This window comes from Aptenodytes patagonicus, chromosome 4, assembly GCF_965638725.1.
Source record: "Aptenodytes patagonicus chromosome 4, bAptPat1.pri.cur, whole genome shotgun sequence".
NCBI classification, from domain to species: Eukaryota; Metazoa; Chordata; class Aves; order Sphenisciformes; family Spheniscidae; genus Aptenodytes; species Aptenodytes patagonicus.
Window position 1 is genome coordinate 31,083,748 of NC_134952.1, and position 22,602 is coordinate 31,106,349.

A 22,602-nucleotide genomic window follows, 5' to 3' on the forward strand; every position below is an offset into this window, starting at 1 on the left:
GCATATATATATATACAAAGGCTCAAAAAATGTTAATGCTCCTAAAATCAAGTTATCTGTGACAAAAATAACAAGTGCAAGGACAAAGAAATTCTTAAGGCACTGCAATGCTATACCTCACACAATCCAATACACTGCGTTTTTCAAATTATGTGGATACACATATAATTAATGTTAAGAACAAGCATTCAATCTATTGATTCATGTGTTTTTCATGTTTATTGTTCAGTGTTTTGATCACCGGATTATATTCAACAGGTATAACTAGTCTCCTGGAGACTTAGTATCTCAGCATTGTCTTCCCCTCCTACTATCCCCACCTATACTATAAAAACTTTATGATGCAGTGAGCAAAATATGCTTGCAATGGGACAAGGGGTTTTGGTTTTTTAACAAGAGTGACAATATCAACGTAACCCAATTCTTGCTGCTACAGACAGAAGAGCCTGCCAGACAGAAACTTTGTATTTACACATACTTAGCACACATTTCTTTTTAAAATAAAACTAATTACAATATCTGCTATGTCACAGACTCAACAAGCCAGGATTACTGAGAGCAGGTTTGAGGCTTGTGTTGGCACAAAGCAGTGACACAGGCACATAAGTCCCTAGATGTAAAATAATAAAAAGGGAACATTGCGTTCAATTTCAAGGTGTTTTCAACCCAGGGCTTGCGTTTACTAATATGTTCTCCACTGGAATTTGAAATTACAGGAAACAATGGGGCTGCAGCCGGTGAATAACGAATGCTGTCTTTATGCTCTCTTATTGACAGAACATGCTATGGAGAGCCACCCACAGCTCTAGCTCTGGTGGCACTTGCCTCTGACCTCAGTGACCCAAAAGTCACATAAGATCCCTTTTAGGTCAGCATGGGTATCTAAATTACATTGCTAACACATCTTGGTACACATCAAGCTCTGAACACATACTTGCTTCCTCATGGGGAAGGTCAGAAAAAGGAGGTCTCAGCACGCCTTCTCAGAAGTTGAAAAACGACAGAGATCCCTGTCAGATGCCCATCTGAGTATTGAGCAAACATCTCTGCCACCTTGACTAAGTAGCGTCTTAAGATGTCATAAATGTTTCCCATTTTAAAAAGCAGTGCTCCTGTCTTATCAAATCCAATCTCTGATATTCAATGAAGACCCCGAATCAGTGCTGTAAGAAGTGAACTGTATGTGACTCATGAATCACTGTGTCTTAAAACTCTAAAACAACACGGGCTCCTTGTAGGGGTGGGGAAGGAAGAATACAACATTTCCTGGTGTATCACAAAGCTCAGTTTCCAGGATTTCAGCCTAAATGAGTATTGACACTGGCATAAGAAGTACATAAGTCACACTGTTGACTAAATATCTCGTTACACTAGTTTTTTGTGAAGATAACATAGCCAACAGTACATTTTGCTAGAGAAACACCATTCTGGCTTCTACTCCTCCTGGCTCTGCAGTTGTCCCCTTTGCACGTATGGGTGGAAGAGGATGGATCAGAGGGATGTTACGAGCCAGTTTACAGAACAAAACTTCCCAAACCCATTGGACATGCAAAAATCTTCACTGCTTGTGGTTTTATGGGTTCCACCCAGTTGAATATGAGATATTTCAGTGAGATATTTCACCCTCCCATTAAAACAAACACACATTGTAAAAGCATTTAAAGGCTCCAGAAAGTCCATATCCAGCCACAGCACAAGTATGGCTGGAATGTTGTTTACAGTCTTCTGAAAGCTCACGTGGTCAGAAATACTCACTTATGCTGTAAAAATTATGAAATACACTTTTTTTGAATCACCATTTTTTAACAGAACTATCAGAAATACTTTTAACCTGAATTTCTTTAGCCAAATCTGAAAAAAGCCCAATCCACCCAGCCTTCTCCCCACATAGCTACCTACAGGCAGTGCTGCGCTCAATACCATGGAAAGCATCCAAAAATGCAGCGGTTTCCCTCCTGTTGTACGTGCACCACTGTCAGCAGTCACTTGGCAAGGGAGGCTGGCAGAGCTCACACCCTCACACCTCAGTTTTCAGGAGTGCTCTAACCACTAAAGCTCAGGTCAGGCTGGGGTAAGGCTGATCCCTGCTTCTCCTGCTGAAGCTTATTCAGAGAGGTGGATTAAGCAAGAGGGAGCCCGATGCTATTGCCAATTGAAAAACTGGTGCCTGGGGAGGGACAATCTGAGTCCTGCTTCAAATGCTGCTGTGGCTTTTCAGTTGAAGTTGGGAGAGGTACATAAGAAAAGGCACTGTCCTCTGTTAGTCCGACCAGTGTCTTGGGAAAAAACTGGCAATACCATCTAGGCACACAAGCCCTTCTTCAGTCTGAAGATGAAGAAGTGACCTCTGAGGCTTCAGATATAGGTTGAGAACCTCTCCATAAAAATGTGTCTTGTTTTGTTAGACCACCAGGATTTAACTGATGAATCAAGGGATAAAATGCATAAACTAGGGTGGAAGCAGGAATCCAACCCCAGAACCCCTTAATTACAGAAGATGCCTTCAGAAGTGGGTACCTTATTACCAACAACACAAAGTGGATTTCCTTGACAAAGGCAAGGATCACAAAATCACAGAACAGCCTAGCCTGGAAGGGACCTGAAAAGATCATCTGGTCCAACCTTTCATGGGAAAGGGAGCCTAGATGAGATTATCTAGCACTCTGATTGCATCTTGAAAACCTCCAGCGATGGGAAATCTACCACATCCCTGGGGAGGTTGTTCCAGTGAATGATTGTTCTCACTGTAAAAAAGTAGGAGAAAGATAAAATAACTTTTGCACCATATCTTACTTTAAGCCCAAGTTGCTCAGGCTGCTGCTTCTTCATATTCCGTAGCTTGCAGATGCTACAGGTTTCTTAGGTTTTCTTAGTCACTTCTACTCTCTCAGATTTCATGCTATTTTTGCATAGTATAAATAACAAAAAATTTTTTCACTCTTTTTTTTTAATTATACAATTAATTACAAAAAGTTCAGGGTAAGAGGCAGTCATCTCATACTGTCCTGTTACAAAACACATTAACTTATGTACTCTTCCTACTAAAATACAAGAAATAGAAAAAAATCTCAAAATGTTCTTTAGGCAGCTGCTCTTTCATTCCCCCTTTTATGCCACTGCAGCCATGGGAATTACAATATTCAAGCTCTAATAACTATTTTCCCTTTCAAAATTAAAAAATAAACATCACGGATACAGCTGGGCACCTAGAACACCATGGGCAAACCTGGGCAGCGGGTTTGGAGAACTGAACCTTGAGCATGAGCTACAATTATATTCCCCTTGGTAATCCAAGATGGTGACCTTGCCCCTGCTGTCCTAGGAGAGGGCACATCCTGCTTGACCTTGCTGCTCCCACAAAATGGGTGGAGGCTGCTGTGGGAGAGGCTGCCTTGAAATGAATCCAAATCGTGAATTCTCTGTGACAGGTTGTGGCATCTGGGTGACTCAGCCAGCCTCCGTGCCCGAGGCTGTTCCAGCCCATGGCTGCGATTTTGTTAATGTCACAATTTAAGTAGACTTGGGACTCGTTAGCAGTGATGACGGACCCCCTGAAGGAAAACCAAAGTGGCATAGGAAATGATGTCAGTTCATTATTGGCTCTGAAAGGGGGATAATTATATCTGTCTTCTTCAAACTGAGATGACCCTGGTCCTTCGGAAGGGAGCTGGCAATCTAACCTCCAGCAGCGTGCTCACGCCATGCCTCATCACCTGCTAATTTTCACAGCAAAGGCACTACCCACGTCATGACTCAAGGTGACCCAAGCAATCACCAACAGACAGGGTCTCCAGCTGGACATCTGCACTGGTGTCCAGCAGACAGCAGCATGCTGGGGGCATTGGACGTATTGGCAGCCCAGATTCAGACATACGTAAAGCAAATCTTACTTGCTTCATGTAAATATTACCGCAACAGCCTGTCAATGCAGACGGCTCATCGAGCCAAACTGACCAGCTTTTTAATACAGAATAATCTTACAGCTACAATGAGAAAATTTTCTCTGGTTCCAAAATATCCACCCCAGCCTGACTGGAACATTGAGGAGAAAAAAAAATTGAGTAGACAGACTAAACAAAACTGGTAGTGCATTTAAATATTTATACTAGCAATTGAGACATGGGTCTCTGTTTTAGTATTTTTTGCAATGCCTTGGGCCAGTTATTGGTGGTTTACCTATCTTCAGCTGGTTGTACCTTCTGAGGAACTCCTTAACTGCTCCTGAACAAAGTTCACTTCCTGGAAGGGCAAAGCCAGACACTCAGCACCGTGTGTTTATAAGGGTGCAATACAGAGGGAAAAGGAGGAGGAGGAAGAAAGGGAAAGAAATACCTAACAATTTCGTGACTGTAAACACAACAGCCTCATGGCAAATCATTTTCTCATTTCTTTAAAAGCGAATTGAAGATGCTACAGCATCACGTGGGAGGGTTTGCTGAGTACTTAGATACTGGCATTAAGGAAACCTTCCAAAGTTGAGCACATACTGTTCTGTAAAGGCTAACCACGTCAGCCTCCAGAGATGGTGCTGCTTGCTAAGGGATTGTCTGCAACACGGAAGTACGTGATTACTGTACTGGTTGTGGAATGATACCTTAGCCACGCTATGTGTATTATATGTGTAGAAACACACATCCAAGAATAGCTTCCCTAGAGATATCCCTGTTCCAGAGTAAGAGCATTCACCAGAGAAGCTACCCTAGAGTAAGAACAGTACTGTCGCTTCACACCCAGCTTTATTATGGATTAACTTCCCTGTGTGCTTGATTCATCTTTTTTGGGATAACTTCTGCCCTTTCTTCCCTGCCCTTTCTTCTGGGTGCCAAATGGAAACTGTGGGAGCTCTTAGGGCCAATTTTAGGTGCTAGTTTCCCGATGCTACTACACCCTGTAACTCCAGGTTCTGCATCCTGAGCTCCTTTCTTCACACTAGTAGTGGCCATGTGTAATCAAGGTATCAGAACAATTATGGCTTGTTTTCAAGTTTACAAAGGTACCTGCCCATTTCTTTAGCCCACAAAGAGTGAGGCGTAACGAAGCAGAGACATTCCTGATGATGGACATAAGTAACGCAGGGAAGTGAAGCAAGAGACCCTTCTGTTACTGGGGGAAAAAACAGATCAACTTTTTCTTTCCTTTGATAACTTGTTTTCTGTTAATAAACATCTAAAAGTATTATTTTAACTCTGCTGCCGTAATAAAACTTTAGGGGTAAAAAGATGTCCCAGCTCAGCAGGCAGACACTTCTGACAGCATCCTTTATAAAAGAACCTAACTCCGTAAAAGGTGATTCATTTGATCAGCCGTGTCTAGCGGTGGCTCAGGATCAGTTAAGAGGTGATATTGTCCTGTAGGTCAAGCTCTGGAGCTCTGTGAGAGCCAAGGTCTACCCCTCACCATGCCACATCTTGAAAACAAGTTACAGGTTTGCTTTATTTCATGGATAATAAAAAGTCCTTAGGGTTTACTATGTTTTTGTTCGATGTCTCCCACAATACAGATTTGGCTCATTTGTGGGTTCTTTAAACTGCCATAGCACAAAAAGCAATAAGAATAAAAGCAGTCCTGTAGAGCCCTAACTGTATGAACAGCACTTTTATTCCCCTTCAGATACCTCAGCATCTCTAGGAAAAAGGAGAGAGGGTAATGAAAATAACAGACACCCATCTACCTTCTAAAAGCACAAAAGGGGTTGGGACTGGAAACAAAACTCTGGAGCTGCGTCCAAGCATTGCTAAAGATGCAGAATCACGGATCACCCAAATTTCTGTGCTCAGCCCTGGACCTGACAGTTCACCACTGGCTTGCAAGGACGAGGACCATTTCTCTTTAATGTGACTATTTCAGAAGACCTGGAAGGAGCGCTCTTTGCAAAGCAGTCAGAAGGAGGGGCGGATAACATCAACTGCCTCCCTGGCGCAGGGGACTGCAGGCAGCACAGCTGTTCTTTTTGGAAATGTCAAAGAGGAAAAAAAAGTGCTGGGGGAGTTGTCATCGGCAGATGGCACAATAAGTGATTCCAGAATAATGCTTCACACGGTGATAAGCTTTTCTTGAAAACATTGCTCAGGGAGCCCAGGTCTGACTAACTTTACAAAGAGCAAACACCACTTGAAAAACAGACATGTAAATTATAAAATCACTTAGGATCCAGTTTCCCTGTTTCTCTCTGACAAAGGAGAGCACAGGCATGTCTCAGCACAAATGCTGCAGCTGAGATAGCCCTGTATCAGCCCTCTCCTGCCTGGTCACAGCCACGTCCAGGGAATGTCAGCAGGAGGATTTCAGGCCATACCCATGGCTCCACCTCTCTCTATCTGCTCCGTTCACAAGCTGCCCGCCGCAGGGAAGGTCCGTGCAGGGCCAGTTGTCTCACCAGCACCCACAGACAAATAGCGAAACGCTGTCCCTGGACTCTGCAGGACGTCACACACCTTCGGGGGCAAAACATGATCTCAAGGTCGTTTTGAAATCCTGCTGGCGTATGCCCACGCAGCCAGCCATGGCAGCTCTCAGGTGGGCACAGGGCTGCCTCCTGTCCTTCAGTACCCAGGGCCTCCCCAGGTGGGAGGATGGGGACAAAGGGAGGGAGGAGTGTCGTACGGTGCCCGACCTATCCCACTCTCAAGCACTGCCAGGAGATGGGGAAAAAATCGCACAGAAGCTTTTTGAATGAAGAAGACCCAAACTGTAAGCCCTGAATTTCCCTGCAGTCAACAGAAAAAACCCAAACCTGAACCCTCTGCTTCCTTGTGCCCTGGACACTGAGGTGAAATGGAGACACCAAAACGATTCCTACTTCATCCTCATCACTGTGGTCAACCAGAGGTGTGATGAGAGGGGAACAGGATCAATCCTCAGCCTATAGCTACACCGTTCAGCTTCTTCAGTAGCTTCTGAGACAGGCAGCAAGTCTATTCATCCTCTAAACCCCTTGAGGCCTTCTGTGATGATGTGGATGACCCTTACAAGGACTAGACTCAAGGCTGGAGACAAACAGGGACCTTTCCGCACTCTCGCCCTTTAGCTGCAGATCTGACCATTCAGTGGTGGGTCGCTATTTTCTCGCCAGTCCTGCTACTCTCCTGAAAACATCCTGCTTCAAAGGGACTTTCTGGTCAGCGTTAAAGTCATGGAGTTTGTGCCTGTCAATGCTGGGAGATAAATTTTAACAAAAAACCAGGAGAAAAGTCACAATTTTGTAAGATCTGTTGTCATGGAGCTACCATTGTCACAAGGGACAGGAAAAGCGGAGTCTGAGGTTTTACAAAGCTCCCACACAGGGGTGTGGGGATATTTTTTTTTTTTTGGGGGGGAGGTGTTACAGAGATTGCAGAAGTTGGAGTCTATGACATTTTATTTGTATTGTTTCAACTCCTTCACCCACATGCCCTCAAGGGATGCTCTGTTTTTTAAAATTGCTGTTTCTGCTAAAAAAAGTGTGGTGTGAATCAGTGTGGTTTTCCCTTAAAATATTTTTTCGGATCTCTACTACTCTATCTCTCTGCTATATATATGTAAAAAATAGATGTTTGCCCATGTATGCAAGACCTCATTTTCTTCCTAATACATTCCAATGAAAATCAAGAGACTCATTTGCTGAAGTCAGTGGAATAATACCTGTATAGAACTAATCTAAGTGACGAAAAAGTCAAGCACATTGATATTACTCTTTTCACTTCTTCCATCTTCCATAGCTTCCTCTGTCTGAGTACTGAAATAACAGATAGAGTAACTAGAGATGAGGTCCTCGAACCAAACAAATCAGCTAAGTAAGAGGAATTGAACAATATAGGGGGAGAACTTACTTATGACTTCTTGGCTTATTTTATTTTCATTGTTTGTAGTGGGTTTTGTAGGACAGTTTGCAACTCTTCGAAGGACTTCAGTCCAGGTGGTAATTTAACTAGGCAGAGGATCAGTAGATAAAACTCTGATTAGATGTCAGTTCTACAACTGAGCTATTTCACAGCTTGGCTTAACCTATGTTTAGTCTAACCGATAAATGTTTAGAGTTCACCAGGACTGCTGAAGTGAAGTTAATATAAAGAGAGTCTCACCAAACCTGGTCAATCCATAAAGCTTTCTTTGTATTTAGCCTTCAGCTCCACGTGTTTTGCTGAACTTAAGCTCCACAGCTTAAATTCACAGTTTACTCATACAGTAATCCATAAATTTAAAATAAGAAGCATAACCATCTCAGAGTTTTGCAGTACTGCAGTAGTGCAAGGAGATGGAAGACACATGGCTCGGTGTGCTCAGCATTGTTGGAGATAACCACACGGGGCCCCGACAGATCAAAGTCAGCCAGTTTCTCTTCTTCCCTTCTCTCTTTCCCTTTCCTCCTTACACTCCTTGAACAAGACAAGACACTCAAGGGAATAGCCCTTTCACTGACTATTTCACTATTTCACAGATCAGTCAGGTGTTTGGGGACAAGAGAAGGGTGCAGATGGGGCCTCACCACTGCTACAAGGAGGAGGACAGGGCTTGTGCAGCCCCAGCAGAAGTGCCTCTCCATGGACTGATTGAACTTACCAGGTTCAAGTGACTTTGAAATTACGGAGAGGTGATCTCCATTGACTTACCACAGTTAAATCCAGGACCAGCATACTCAGTCCTTATTTGATCTTGACTCTATGCCTTTACTACAATGGAGTCTGTGTCCAAGAGCGCCCTATATTTTTAAACCAGTTCAATTCTCCTCCACCAGACAGAAGAAACATGCTGCTGTCATGCTGTGCAACGTTCAAGGCCATGCTTCCCTGCTAATCTTGATCCCTCAGTACTGCTGTACCGAGCGGGGCAGACGTGTGGGAGAGGCAAGAGCTGAGGGGTAAAGAAAACAGGAATTGAGAGGAAGCAAAGCAAAGACAAAGATTTAGGGTAGCCAGGAGCAGCCAGGTGGAAAATGGCTAAAGAAACCAAAACACAGCCTGGCACTGGTGATGACAGAGACTGAACGAGCATTACAAGTCACGTCAAGGGAACCAACAGAAAGATTCGTATTTAAAGAGTTTCAAACCCGCATCTTCTCTCAAAACTTACATAGGGCAGAAGCAGCCGAGTCACACTTGGCAGGTAGTGTCAAGAGAGTTTATGTAACACTGCAAAAAGATAAGCACCTATTTAAAAGCAAACTGTTATTTTTACCCAACACGCAAGCAAATCAAGCTTGCTCATCACAGACAAAAAACCCTTTATGCTGTCAGCTGTGAATTCTCTTGGTGTTGTAGAGCACCACAGGGCACAAAATCACTGTGGTATTTTTTGCGTTGGCTGTCAACCTCTATTTGCTGTGGATCTGAAAAACAGAGGAGACACGAAGCACAGGAAGATCTGAACAACAATTAGCAGACCTTAACAAAAAGCAAGGAGACTATCATGAATCTGTGAAGTGCATTTTCTCTCTGAGAAAGAGACTGTTAACCTCTCTGCAATACTGAGTTAGCAAAAATATGAGGGATGTAACTCAGCATCTGCTGAAGAAGAAAGGGAAGGGAAGGGAAGGGAAAAGGGAAAAGGGAAAAGGGAAAAGGGAAAAGGGAAAAGGGAAAAGGGAAAAGGGAAAAGGGAAAAGGGAAAAGGAAGGGAAGGGAAGGGAAGGGAAAAGGGAAAAGGAAGGGAAGGGAAAAGGAAGGGAAGGGAAAAGGAAGACAGGCAGATTGTGCTGTGAGGTAGGTGGAACAGGAGCAAAAGCGTTTTGGAAATATCTGGTATGGATTACAGTTCATCAGCTCTAGAAGAGGATTACTTGGTCTCGGCCTCCCTTTATAAATTTCTTTTGTTCACTTGGGTCATGTTACTTTTATTCAAGCCTGGATTACAAAAAAGGCAGATCTGTGGGACTTTGCATTTATTTGCTTTGTCAGCTCAATATATTAAGTGCAAGTTTATACGTACACTATATATCTTATTAAATGCTCTGTCCTGTTTTGGTCTATTCTCTTCTGATTTATTTTGAACTCAAAGACCATAACTGTAAGTGCCTTCAAACCTACAGATGCTTAGACCACTGGGGAAAGAGCAGAAAAAAAGTGAAATGCAGCAACCATTACTGTCCAACTTCATTACACTCATGCCTTGGAAGGATGAAACAAGAATGTACTGGAATTTAATCTCCTCTGAGGGAAGAAACTGGAAGCAGCATGTTTGCTAGGAATGACACACACTCGATCCACTAAAAATCAAGATATGCAAACTTTAAATGCAGTTTAAAAATGGACACTGAGAAAATTTACAGACACAGCACCAAGGAAAGTACATTTGCATGGCCATACCCTTGACCCACGACAGCACAGAGCAGATGGAAAGCAGGTGTGGAGAACACAGCACGTCCCCAGCACTGGAGGCTGTGTGGGATGCACAGGACTCTGCCAGTCCTATGCTAGGGCCCAGGTAGCAGCAGGGGGGTACGAGGACATCATGGATTGCAGTAGCCACCACTGGGCGCCCACGGCAGGATCTTCTCAGCATTTCTGGACTGATTTACTAATATTACTGGTATCAATATTTCCATCACAGTCTGGGTTGGGGCAAAGTAGCAGCAACTGGCACTTTCAACTGTACTCATCCCCACAACAGATCCCAATGACAACTGTAACTGCAGCATTGCCAAGAGCAAAAAAGAAACACCAGTGTATACACACTGCATTTGGGAAAGAATTGTATTCATCCTTTCTGCAGCAGTGCCATCTTTCTGCTATAATAACAAACCAGGTAGTAATGCTTGAAGGAGAGATGTGCCAAATGTTTAAACCAGAACCAGTGGTGAGGCTCCTTTGGGAGCTGACAAGGACAAGTCACAACCACCTCCTGGGATTCCCGCTCCCACTGCAAAACCTGTTTGGCGAAGGGCTGTGTTGCAACATGTGCTTTTCATACAGAGCACTTATTTCTGACTATAATTTAGCCTCTTGGCAGGAGATGCTCATACATATCAAGCGAAACAGCCTTGCTCATCCATATCAACCTATACATCCTCATATAGTAGCAGCAGCACAGCGTACTCTCTGCTTCCAGTGGTCTCCTGTAGATCACAGGACAGATTTGGTTAATCATGCCCATCTCCTCTCCATAAAAGCCTGCTCCACATGGGACGTTTTCTGGCCTTTCATACTGTTGAGTTATAAAATCCACAAGTGAAGTGGCCTCTGTGGATGCTCCTATGAAACCATTCCACTACTCATTTTACATGGGAGGGAAGGTTAAAAACAGTGGGACATCACCAGTGCTAACTGAATATTAAAAATAACATATAACAGTAATGCTTATCATGTATGGGAGGAGAAAAGAAAATACCTGAATTATGCTTTCAAAAATAGTACTGTCTGTTCTTAATAAAACACAAAACATAACGAGGCCATCAGTCTACTAATCTTATCAGTTCATTAAGTTCTGCAGAGGAGAGAGGAAAATACAGTCCTTAAAGCATGTCAGATTCCCCTCGTCCTCTATTTAAGATGTTACTAAATTATTGAAATTCTACATTAAGAATATATTACACACTCTCTAGTGAATGAGGAACTGCAATGCGTAATATAGAGAGAGGTGTAAGCTTCCCAATATATAAACATGGAATGACTTGCTGACCTAAACCACTTGCTTTCTGCCAATGTGATTTCAAGACAGTCAAGGAGGGAAAAATAAATCCCAAAGTAATGCACAGATGATCAAATTTTGTAGCTGAAATTTATACCACTAAAGACATTTTATTTATTTATTTTACATTATTTAGGTAAATAACATGCAGTGAGTTAGTAGAAGAGCAAATAAAAATTGAGCATGGCTCCAGCAACTGCACGTATCTTGTCTTAACCTGACTTCATGCCATGTGTCACAGCGGTGTCATGGAGCAAGACAACTCCACAAGGACAGAGGAGTCAATAGTGATTATTTCCTCCTCACCTAGGTATCCATTATACTCAGCTCAGTGTCCTGATAAAAAGAAGAGAGGATGAATACCAGAGCAGATGATACAGTCAATGCTATGTGTGATTGTTACAAATCTGATTGATTGTCTGCCTGCACTGCTGAGAAGGATGAGACTTTATCAATGAAGTTTGATGGCACTACCAACAGAAATTCAACAGAAAGGAGACAAAAACTTCCTAGAAATACGGCTTGACTTGCCCATTGTTACAGTCAACCTCTTTTCCTTCATATCAGGAGGACATACTATACAATATGTAGAAGTTATGGATGCTTCACAGTTCATTTTTTTTTTTGTGTAAAAGTTGTACAGCATCTGTTGCAATCTCCAGCCATTTCACTAGGTTGCTCCTGAACTTGCTTCAATCTATATTCAGAATCTGTTGTCAATTAATGAATTATATGAATAGATAAAGCATGTTCTGGAGAGAGCCCAAAGATTCACTGGCTAAATTCAGTCTTCACCAGCTGCAACTTTGCTGAGGCCTAGGGGTGAATTCAGCTTTCTAAGATGTTTTTAAAAAAAAGTTCACATTCTTAATGCTAAAATAGATCTCAGCTTCAAGCCAGGAATCCTTTGGTGGCAGTGGGGTTTTAGTCACGACATATGACGTCATTGACTAGCAGATACCTCCACTGAGGTACCAGTTCAACACAGGGGGACCAGCCTGGACACTCCTTTTGAAATAGGATAGCCCCAAGCAGCCACATCTATGCTGTCACACAGGCTATGCTATTAGTCCAACATTGCCAGCAATGTTACTATAAAACCTCTGCTTTTGAGTCCTGTGCTGCTGGCATCCTTGTGCACCCAGTCACAACGTGGCTCAGTGGGGGGGGCGCAGTTTGGACACGCAATCAGATGCCAAGATGCAGAAAATCAGTTCTAGTTCCTGAACGATAGCTCAGCTCATGGAGAAGGTCACAAAACGCAGCCGGCTGCTCTGTAGTCTGGGGACCTTGAAGGCAGATTCCCTCAAAAGGTCAAGAGTGTTAAAAAAACCCAAGACGACCCTCAGACCTACTAGTCTGCTTCCCTACAGTGAAATGAGCTGCGTTGCAGCTGATCTCAGAACCAGTATTCAGAGCAGGACTTAAGCTCTGACAGGCATAAGAGCTCTGCAAGAGCAGTGTTTATCCTTGCGTTGCAGGACAGCCCAGTTCTGCCAGATTTATCAGAGAAACAGCTCAAGGAAAAATATCCTTGTCATGCTGCCAGTGCCAGTGCTAAACTAGGTTAATTGTCAGAGAGATGTGGAGGTCGGCCAAACTTGCAGCATACGGCCTGTGTGGCTTAATGTCAGACGAGAAATAAGAGTCTGTTGGTTGTGAGTAACCACCAACCTCCTGCAACTCCCATCACCTTGCTCCTTCCTCTTACCCCACTGGCCCTCCAGGGCTCCCCCGGTGTTTTCCTCTGTCTGGTCCCCATCCCAGAACCAACCTCTAAGTGAGATAAGGTTTGCCCCCTCTGTGCTCCCGTTACATGGGCAAGGCATGTAAGCACACTTTTTATGAGCAGCCTACACAAAAATCAGACATAACTGAGACATAACTCATTCATGAAAAGAAACCTTTCTGCCAACCATAATTATTGCATTGCCTTCCAGCTTGGCAGGGTTTCACTTTTTTTGGCTGGCTCAGGTTTTACTTTTGGCAATAAAATGTATCTGTTGAGATTGACACTGGCCAACGTCAGCCTTTTGCAAAGGTGTGAGAAGGCTCCAGCCATGAGAAAACGTGCCAGCAGAGGAAAAGGTCTAATTCTGATCTCAAGTGTGTGTAGGTAGCTGTGAATGGAGTAAAGGCGAGTTTCATGCACGCACAGAAGGAATAAAGCAGGATCTTTCTCAAAGTATAACTGAAATGCCAACTTTCATTACACACAAAATTCCTAGGTAGAATCAACAAATTCTTAAAGCTCTCAAAGGGTTTTTGGTTGCTGGAGCTATCCCAGACAAATTTATTTCTGCACCTAGAATCACAGCGCTGGGGAAAAAGATGCTAACCAGTAACACTTACTCATGCCACAAAAATGCAGCACTCTCTAACCCGGGTGGGGAAAGGTACCATCTCTGGGAGAGGGTGGCAGAAGATGGGGGTGAGACCCAGACCCCGCTGTCCTGCTAAGGGGAAAACACCGCATATTTGACAGAGTGCAATTAGCCCTTGGTCAAAGAGTGACTGGACCCAGAATGGTTGTGGTCAGTGGAAACAACTACTTTCTGCTGCACCTCCTATCCTAGCAGCATAGTCTGTATCAAACGCTCCTGAATACAACACTTAACGTGTTCAGCAAATTCATATTGGGCAACTCAACACCATGAGTTTAGATTACAACTCCTATCCTTTTAAGGATAATACAGTATATTTGCAGTTCACCTACATGGGCTTCTGCTTGGGGGCATTCAGGCCATATTCGTACTAAAATTTCAAGCTTTACTGTGCAATTCTAAGAGCTGGGAATATGAAGATGAGTGTAAGCAGATGACCTTTTTATTTTTAAACTGAAATTCTCACATAAATTCCTTCCTCTGGCTGGCAGTTATGCTCCCAATCAGTATGGCTTTTGGCAGCACGGGGCACGGTTTGCAGCTTGCTCCCTAAGTCCTTGCCACTGCCTCCCCCTTTGCACGTCATCGGTACAACGGGGACTTGTGTTGGCAACGGCGCCCTACCTCGCTCATTTGTAAGAAAGCCACAAAGCATAGCAGCCAAACTCAGCCCTGGCTGCAGCGTCCTCCCAACATGAAGTCTGAGGATCTCCCCACTGGGGACGGTGGGCTCCGAGTCCCAAAGCCTCCTGCAGACTCGGCACTGTGCGCACAAGCCAGTCAGGAGCGAGGGGAGCTGGTGGAGTGGGGTCGGACATGAGGCAGGGAGGGGACAGGCTGGGGAAGTGACAGTAGCTGTTGCTGGAAATTTTGGGAGAGATCCCAGAAGTCTGAAGGAAAAACAACTCCTGGGAGGATCTGCTGCCCTTGCAGAGAGCTTGGGGAGAAACAGAAAGGAAGCCTGAGAGTGGTCAGTGCCTGCTGCTCCCCTGTGCCACGGTACCTGCTCAGACTTGATTTAAGATAATATCCAGATTTTCTTTCCCAAAGAGGACATTGGAGACAGGGAGAGTCAGAAACTGAGGAGACTAGTTTTTTTGCTTCCACGCAAGATGTCAGAGTTTGCCATGTTTCCATCCTGGCTCCTTTGTGAGGCTGTAGCACAGGAGTTAAGCTAACGGGCACCCATGAGTTTCTGCTTTAAGTCACCTTAGTTCTGCTTTCCCTGAGAGGTATCTAATTCTAGTACACTGGAAAAGACCCTTCGCATTTATTCGAGTGTGCTTTGTCCTGGCTATTTAAAGCAAATATTCTAAACATTTCATTTATATTTTCATTCAAGATTCTTTTCATTCAAGCCTTGCTTTCCAACACTTTCAGCTTTAATTAACCTCACAGCTTAACTCCGACACAGATTTCCATACATGCAGCTTTGCACAGAGTAAGGAGGCCAACACGTGGCTTTTGCAGTGGACTAACACATGAGCCCCAAAGGCATTCCAGTCTTATCAATTTTGTCATGAATAACGTGACAAAATTGCACTCCCCAGCTTCCGTGCAGCTAACTTCACAAGAACAGACTTGAAGCCAGACACAAGTTTCCCCACTGAGTTGAACAGAAATGAAAGTTGGCCACACGGTTAAGCTCAGTGCTGGTAGGGGGACAGGAGGGCGCACCTAATATCTTGACCTAAATTGTGCTTACTGTAAAAAAGACATGCCCAAGGACACTGGGAGACAGCTGGCGCTTGCGTCTCTTCTTTTTAAATTGAATGAACAGAGAAACAAAATTTTACTGGCTGTTCCAGCCCAAAGTGCTGTTTTGAAATTTAAGAGAGTAGTTATCATATAAAAGTTATATGGAGAAACTTGATCCAGTTAATTTGGTGAGATCCCTTTGACTGTTTCACGTAAAACCCAAGAGAGGTAAGAAAAAAAAGAAGTAATTTTTCGCATGCGGGAGTAGGTTGTGCATTTCACTCTAACAAACAATAGATTTAAAAAAAATGGCTTGATTCAAATTAGTGGGGCAGATCTAGCTGGTGGATTACCAGCAGTGACTAAGGCCAGGAGCTGTTTAATCCTTGGAGGGAAGCAGCAACGGCAAGCGCAGCTGCCACAGTCTCCCCAGTCCTCGACCTGTGCTGAGCACACGCAACGCCTGGCACCCTCCCGGGCACTCGCTCGGTCAGCACGGCCACGTGCCGAAGGGGGATTAGGTTGGAAACCACCCCACGCTTTCCATGTGACTGAGGTCCTCAGAGGGACAAGGTGAGGTTATTCACCGCCTGGTCTCGCATCCTCCTTCCCCTCATAATTTTATTTCTAAGTGGCCCATTGATGTCAAAGTGCAGAAAATCCTTCTACTGAGAAATACCCCGCTGCACAGGTCCTGCTTTGAAGTGAAAGGGATAGCGATGGAGGTCAGCGTCCCTTGGTGTGAGTGGTGCCACCGGCTCTTCACCCCTGGGAGAGCCTCCTGCAGTGGCCACAGGCTGCCTCTCCATCCACACACCTTGTTTTTAAACCAGGGGAATAACACCCCGACTCAAAAGAATGCTTGGGCAAGTATTTCCTTTCTGAAGATATTTTAGATAAGAAAGAAAGAGAGCAGATGCCTGTTGAAGTAGCTTTACAGGGATATAAAGGAGAAGGCATAGGCCTTGGACTGGGTTCTCCTCAAGACCCATGCAGACCCTTATGATGCCGAGAGCCATTGGGCTGGTGTGGCTACATCCCACCCCTTCCCAGAGGTGCCTCAAGGGAGACCTCACAGATTTCTCTTGTCTTTCTGCCACGTGTTTCCATGGGCTTCCCCTCAGGAGGGAGCACCCCGGCTTACCACAGGCTGCTCTTCATGATTTGGCTAAGAGCAAGGACAAGAAGAGCATCTGTGCTGAGATCTTTGCTGGGGGCAAGGGAGGCACAACAGGCAACGGCCAGGGAAGTGCTTTTACTGCACGCGACAGTGTCAGGAGATGTGTATTTGCTTGCTGAAAATACCTATAATTATCAGACTGCTAATAGAAAACTAAAAATAACAGCACCCAACATCTGTCCCATCAAGTACCACTGCAACACATCCACACACTTTTCTTTCCTACCCGTGTGGCACCCAGCTGAAGTGCAAAGGTCTGACACAGCCTTTCCCCAACTTCATTTCTCCTCTTCGACTCTCCTAAAATCTCCTCTTTATTTCTTAGATGGATTCCAGAGCCTGCATCTCCAGATAGGCTTTGGGCTATACTGTAATCCCTATTCCCCAAGCCACCCGTTCCTCACTTATGAAAAAAAAAATGCCCTTGAACTAAAGCAAACCCCTGCAATACAACACAAATAACCTAACTTTCTTTGAATGGGGTAGAAGGGAAGAGATGGGCTGTATGAGCTTGGGGACAGCGCGAATCCCAGCGCCCTTATTCTTGCTCTTGCACCGGCACCAGTGATGGTAACCGCATCCCCCATGGTCCTCCAACTCTTCCCTTGCCGTTTGCACCCCCAATGGCCCCTCCTCCTCCTCGGCTGGTATCTCTGGTGCCTGCCAGCCAACAAAATAGTGAGTCCTGACTGAGGCCAGTATTTGTAGTGGCCACCAAAGATAGTGTGATAATGAAAAACAAAAGTTTTCCGCTTACTACGGTCTAGTTTCGAGCCATGGGACAAGCCATCAGATATGCTACACACGGCCCTGGCTTTTCAGTTGCCTGTGGAGAAGGATTTATGATTGCCTCTGTAGGCTTTGGGGCACAAAAGGGTTGGGGCAGTAAACCTGTGCCCGCAGGTGCCAGGCTGTCCTGAACACTCTTGCCCATGCTGTCCCACTCACAAAACTTTGCATGAAAAACATCCTGCATGCAAGTGCCTGAGCAACTGAAGTAGCAACCTATAGGTCGTAACATTCATATAAACTGATTAAACAGGACTGAAAACAGTATTCCTCTTTTTCTTTCAGCTGCTGCTATTAGAGAGGACCTTGAATCCATCCCACAGATTTGTATGTCAGTGTCTTGTGCGGCATCCAGCAGCAGCCAGAGGCACCAAATACATGCAGAGGAGGAGGAGAAATTCCTGAATTGAGCTCAAACTGCCCTGTGCCCTTTTGGATGATGTCAGCCCCAGCTAATCCTGCTTTCTGCTGCCCTGGCCAAAGATGGAGCGGTGTGCAAGGTCCTGAGCACCGGCTCCCCGCGCCAGGTAGCATCCAGGGCTGGGCACCAGGGAGGGGATGTGCACCTCCCATTGCTGACAACTGAAGATGCACGTCCAAGCCCCAGCCCACACCCACTCCATTAAGAACGACTGCCGACATCCAGCGAGACTAACGTCTCTGTGGGTTAGAAGGCTAAACAAATAAGAGACAAATAGCTACTGTACGTCGTAGCCCTTTACTCTGGGAGAATCAGTGAACCTGAATTCCCCAAGAAAAGCAAGTAGGCTGCGCCTGCGCCTGTGCTCTGATTAATCTCATCAGTTTGTTTTCCTGCAAACTAGATGTCCCAGATGCCATTGTTTCCATTATAAGTGTTCATCTGCTCTGTTTTGAGCTTGATTGCTCCTGTAGGCTGCCTGGCTTAACTGTTTTTTGTTTGTTTGTTTGTTTTTTTAAATTAACTATCTTAAACAAAATGCCAGTAAATTAAAATGAGGGCATAGCTGCAACCCTCAACACCACATTTGTTAAATGTTTAAAACACCTATGACATACAGAAATCCTGAGCAGTTGTATGCAGTGTGACTAAATTATTTATAGTTGCCATGCATATCACACAAGAATTTCAAAAGGGGACTTTGTGTTTCTGCAAAACATTGCTATTTTTGTCTGACAGTAGAGACAAAATGATTTGGAAATTAGTCTCATTGGTACTAATCACAACTGTTACTAAAACATTCCCACTGTAGGCACAATACAGTCATTTTTCATTTTTGAGCAGAATTAGCCATTTCATTCATTTTCTCAAGGAAGATTTTGGGGTTTATAATTTGTTAAAACACAAACAAAACATGATTAATTAAAACATACTGGAACAAATATCTATTTCTATTCAGAAAAGCCCTATTAACTAGTACAATAACATTCAAGCACAAATTAAACTAGTATCGTTTATAGATGATACCATAGAATATTTGTTTTATGGGTTGGAAAGATCAGCTATGGGGTTGTTTGAGGTGGGGTTTTTTTAAGACATGAAGACATATGCATGGATTGCTACATTTAAATTTGCGTTATAGAGAAAATAACATTCCGCTGTGGGCAAAAACACAAATATGGGAAATTTCTTTCCTGTCTCAAGTGAATTATTTCTGGTGAAAGGCTTCTCAGCGTTTTGCTACAGGCATGCAGCTTTACACACAGAGCATTATGCATGTACACACAGAGAGCGCTCTACCGGGGGTGTCTCTCCTGATGCCCTCCTCTATGCCCAGCTCCCCTGCAACGCTATTTATGGAAAGTAAAGAAAAAACACAGACTCAGAAATGGGAAAAAAAAAAACCAAACCCAACAACCACCGAAAATGTCGGCACAGAAAAGCAAGTTGATAAGGAAAAAGACAGCTTCACTCAGTATGTCTCAGCTGCTTCCAAAGCAGAAAGCAACGTACTGCTATTATTAGCCCTCCGGATGGGAAGCAGCTAGTTCGTAGCATGGTTTGAAGCTGTTGGCAAGACGTTGCGGGATTTTCTTCGCACGTAACGCACACGCACAGACACACAGGCAGACAGACAGACCCCCCAAAACGCTCGTGGTGAGCCCCTTCCCGCCGCTCGGGTGAGACAGACAGACAGAGAGCACGACGCTTGCGCGACTGTGCGTACTCACAGCTCGGAGTACAAGAAGTGCAGGTTGCCCACATTGTCTATGTAGTTTGCAGGACTTAGCCAAGGTAGGACCAGTAACAGGAGAGCCTTCATTTTCAGTGCAGGGCTGGCACTGCTGCTGGGTTTCCTCCTTCCCACCGTCTCTCTGTGCTGGTGGGACACACAACGTGAAGCTTTTGTGCCAGCCAAGCCCCTTCTAAGCGAGCCTTTCCATTTCAACGCAATGGTAGCACATTATGAATCGAGCTTAAATCCCTTAAATGAAGCTACACTGCAAAAATCATTGACCTGTAAGAGGATTACTCCATCTGACTCTCAGATGGGTAGATGTGAGGGTTTAGGGACAGCACAGCGTGGTTGGCGAGACAGTGACTTATGCTGCAGAGGAGAGCAATGCTCGGGGAAGAGACCTGCCTCCTGCAGGATTCAGAGTGGTTCTTCAGAGGCAGCTGGTATGTTTACATCACTGCCCACAAGCAGATGGGTTATGAGCTAAACTGCGTCATGGAAGGGTGTAGCTGTCTGACAAGGGGGGAAAAAAATGCCCCCCGTGGAGTTTTGAAGCAGGCGATATCAGAAGACCACACCTTTTTAAAGTAAAACACCGCAAAACATCACAGCCTGCTGGCTGTTTGCATCTCAGTCTGAATTCCCCAAATCCAGTCAGATGTTTTTGTGCAAACATAAATCATGTAATAATCCAAGGACATGTCTCTTCTCTCTTTTTTTTTTTAAGGATGCAAAAGCAAACATTTTAAATAAGGATGCTTTTAATGGACTACTCCGTGGTAACTGGCGTTTAAAAGAAAAATAAAGTTCTGTGATCAATTACAAAGCATAAACCAGCAGACTCACCTTGTCCCATCAGTGACCTCATCTCTGATCAGGGCAAGCTTTCATTTTGTCTCTGAGAACCAGGATTGGTCTGAGGCTGAATCATGCAAGAAACGCAAGGACTGCCGACTGCCCTGGTGACTCTAGCGGAGTCTACTTTAATTTATTCACTGAGAACACAGATCACGTTCAGTCGAGATTTCAGATGGGCTCTGAGCCGTTCTTGCTGCAGGCACTGGATTGTTTATGACTATTATTTTATTTTTTTTTATTAGCAAAATCACACACTTTCTCTCCCCTCTATTGATTCACCGGAGGTAAAGAGAACAGCATCAGCTCGATCTGCTCTGTGCCTGGGCATGCCGGAGCCGGTGCCTGAAGAGCACAATGCCCTTCTCCTCTCCTGCCCTGCCATGAGTTGGAGGTGGGATGGTGAGGAAGGTTTCTGCATTTCTGAGAATTAATTTAGGCAGAGGCATAAGATACCTTTGGCGATAATTAATAATGCTGTGCTTAAAGAGCCATAATGGTACTGCACAGTCTCTGCAAGCACAAGGTTGCAGAAGTCCCCCTTATGGGTCACTCAGAAAGTTCACTCTCAATTCTTCCCTCGGGTGGGAATGCCAGTAAGGCTGCACCACCCACCCTCTGGGAAGCTGAAACCCCCAGCAGCAAAGGTTCCCTATGATTTCCTACTCCCCTGCCTCTGCCCTTTGGCCTTAAGGTAACTCAGCCTTCCAAACCATCCTGAGGAAGGAAAATCCAAGGGGCAAAGAAGAAGCTGCCCAGCCTATGTAGCACTGCCTTGTACTGCACTACCTTAGAGGCTTTAGGGTTTGATGGGAAGGGAGACCACTGCTCCGTCTCTCCAGTCCCCTGCTCCCTGGGTTTGCAAAGCCAGGACTTGGTGGGGGGACCCTGGCACAGGCGAGGAGGGACAACAAAAGGCTGTGGGAACATGGTACTAAGCCAATTCCTCCTTACCCCTGGTTGGCCTCAGGCCAAGTGAGACAGAGGCGTAGGATCTTGAAGATCCTGAGGGGAAAATCCAGGCCACGGACATTCAGTAATAAGCACTGGAATAAAACTTGAGAGGCTTTTACAAGATCAGTCATGGTTTATAACACTGCAATTCTGCAAGGGTGAAGGGTTTGTTTGCTACTACCTCAAGGAGGAGAAACCAAGACACTGGAGTGACTTGCACATGTCCATGTAGGAGAGTCGATGTTAGAAATCAGGAATTGTGCTTGTTGTGTGGCTTCTGTGTAAAAAACAAAATTTCAGTTTCATTGTTTATTGTGTGAAGGGAGTTCTCCTGCTAGTTTTATGGGCCCAGCTCCATCATCTCAAAAAAATGAAGACAAAAAGGAGGATCTAAAATACATTAAAGTCAGCTATATGTATAGCAAAGGGAAAGGGTACTTGCACTAGGGGATCAAGATTTTGTGGTTGGAATCTGTAGAGAAACATAATCTCAGTGACGGCAGCTCACAGCAGACTGTCAGTCCCTTTACCTGCGTTACTATTGAAATTTGTATTTGAGGAATGTTGGAGAAGTACTGAGCAAAGGCAGAAAATTATAAGTAACTTTGCTAATTTTATCCCTTAGCAGCAGAAAGCTAACCTTGCAGCACACTGCTGGCCTGGGCTGGAGGCTGTTGCCACCGCTTCTTACGCCATGAGACAGCAGCATCCTCAACAGGGAAAGCCAGGTCCAGAACTGGGTGGGCCAAGGGCACTCAAATCCACAAACACCAAGCCTCTAGCATGTGAAAAGTGGGCTTTTGCCCTCTGGAAGGGGTTTATTGCTAGTGGTTTTTTTCAGTTTTAGTAATGCAAAATGGCCATATTTTTTGGTTGGTTAAACCACCATAACTTCAGTGAATATCTTCAGTGAATACATTCCTCATGAGAATCCAGGTGCTTTAGAAAATGACATCTCCAGTTCAAATGGGGATGTGTTTGA

The 22,602-nt window shown here is 44.6% G+C and overlaps 1 protein-coding gene across 5 annotated transcripts in view; it reads right to left on the reverse strand.

The window, feature by feature from the left end:
• LNX1 (ligand of numb-protein X 1) overlaps positions 1-22,602 on the reverse strand; it is a 78,842-nt gene that overhangs the window by 46,568 nt on the left and 9,672 nt on the right. For 2 of the 5 annotated variants that reach the window (XM_076336252.1, XM_076336250.1), the window contains exon 1: positions 19,804-20,202. The exons of the other annotated variants lie outside the window; for them this stretch is intronic. In XM_076336252.1, the coding sequence (XP_076192367.1) occupies positions 19,804-19,895 (92 nt within the window). In that variant the 5' untranslated portion in view covers positions 19,896-20,202. Of the gene's footprint in view, positions 1-19,803; positions 20,203-22,602 lie in introns of those variants that run through there. 5 annotated transcript variants of the gene reach the window in all.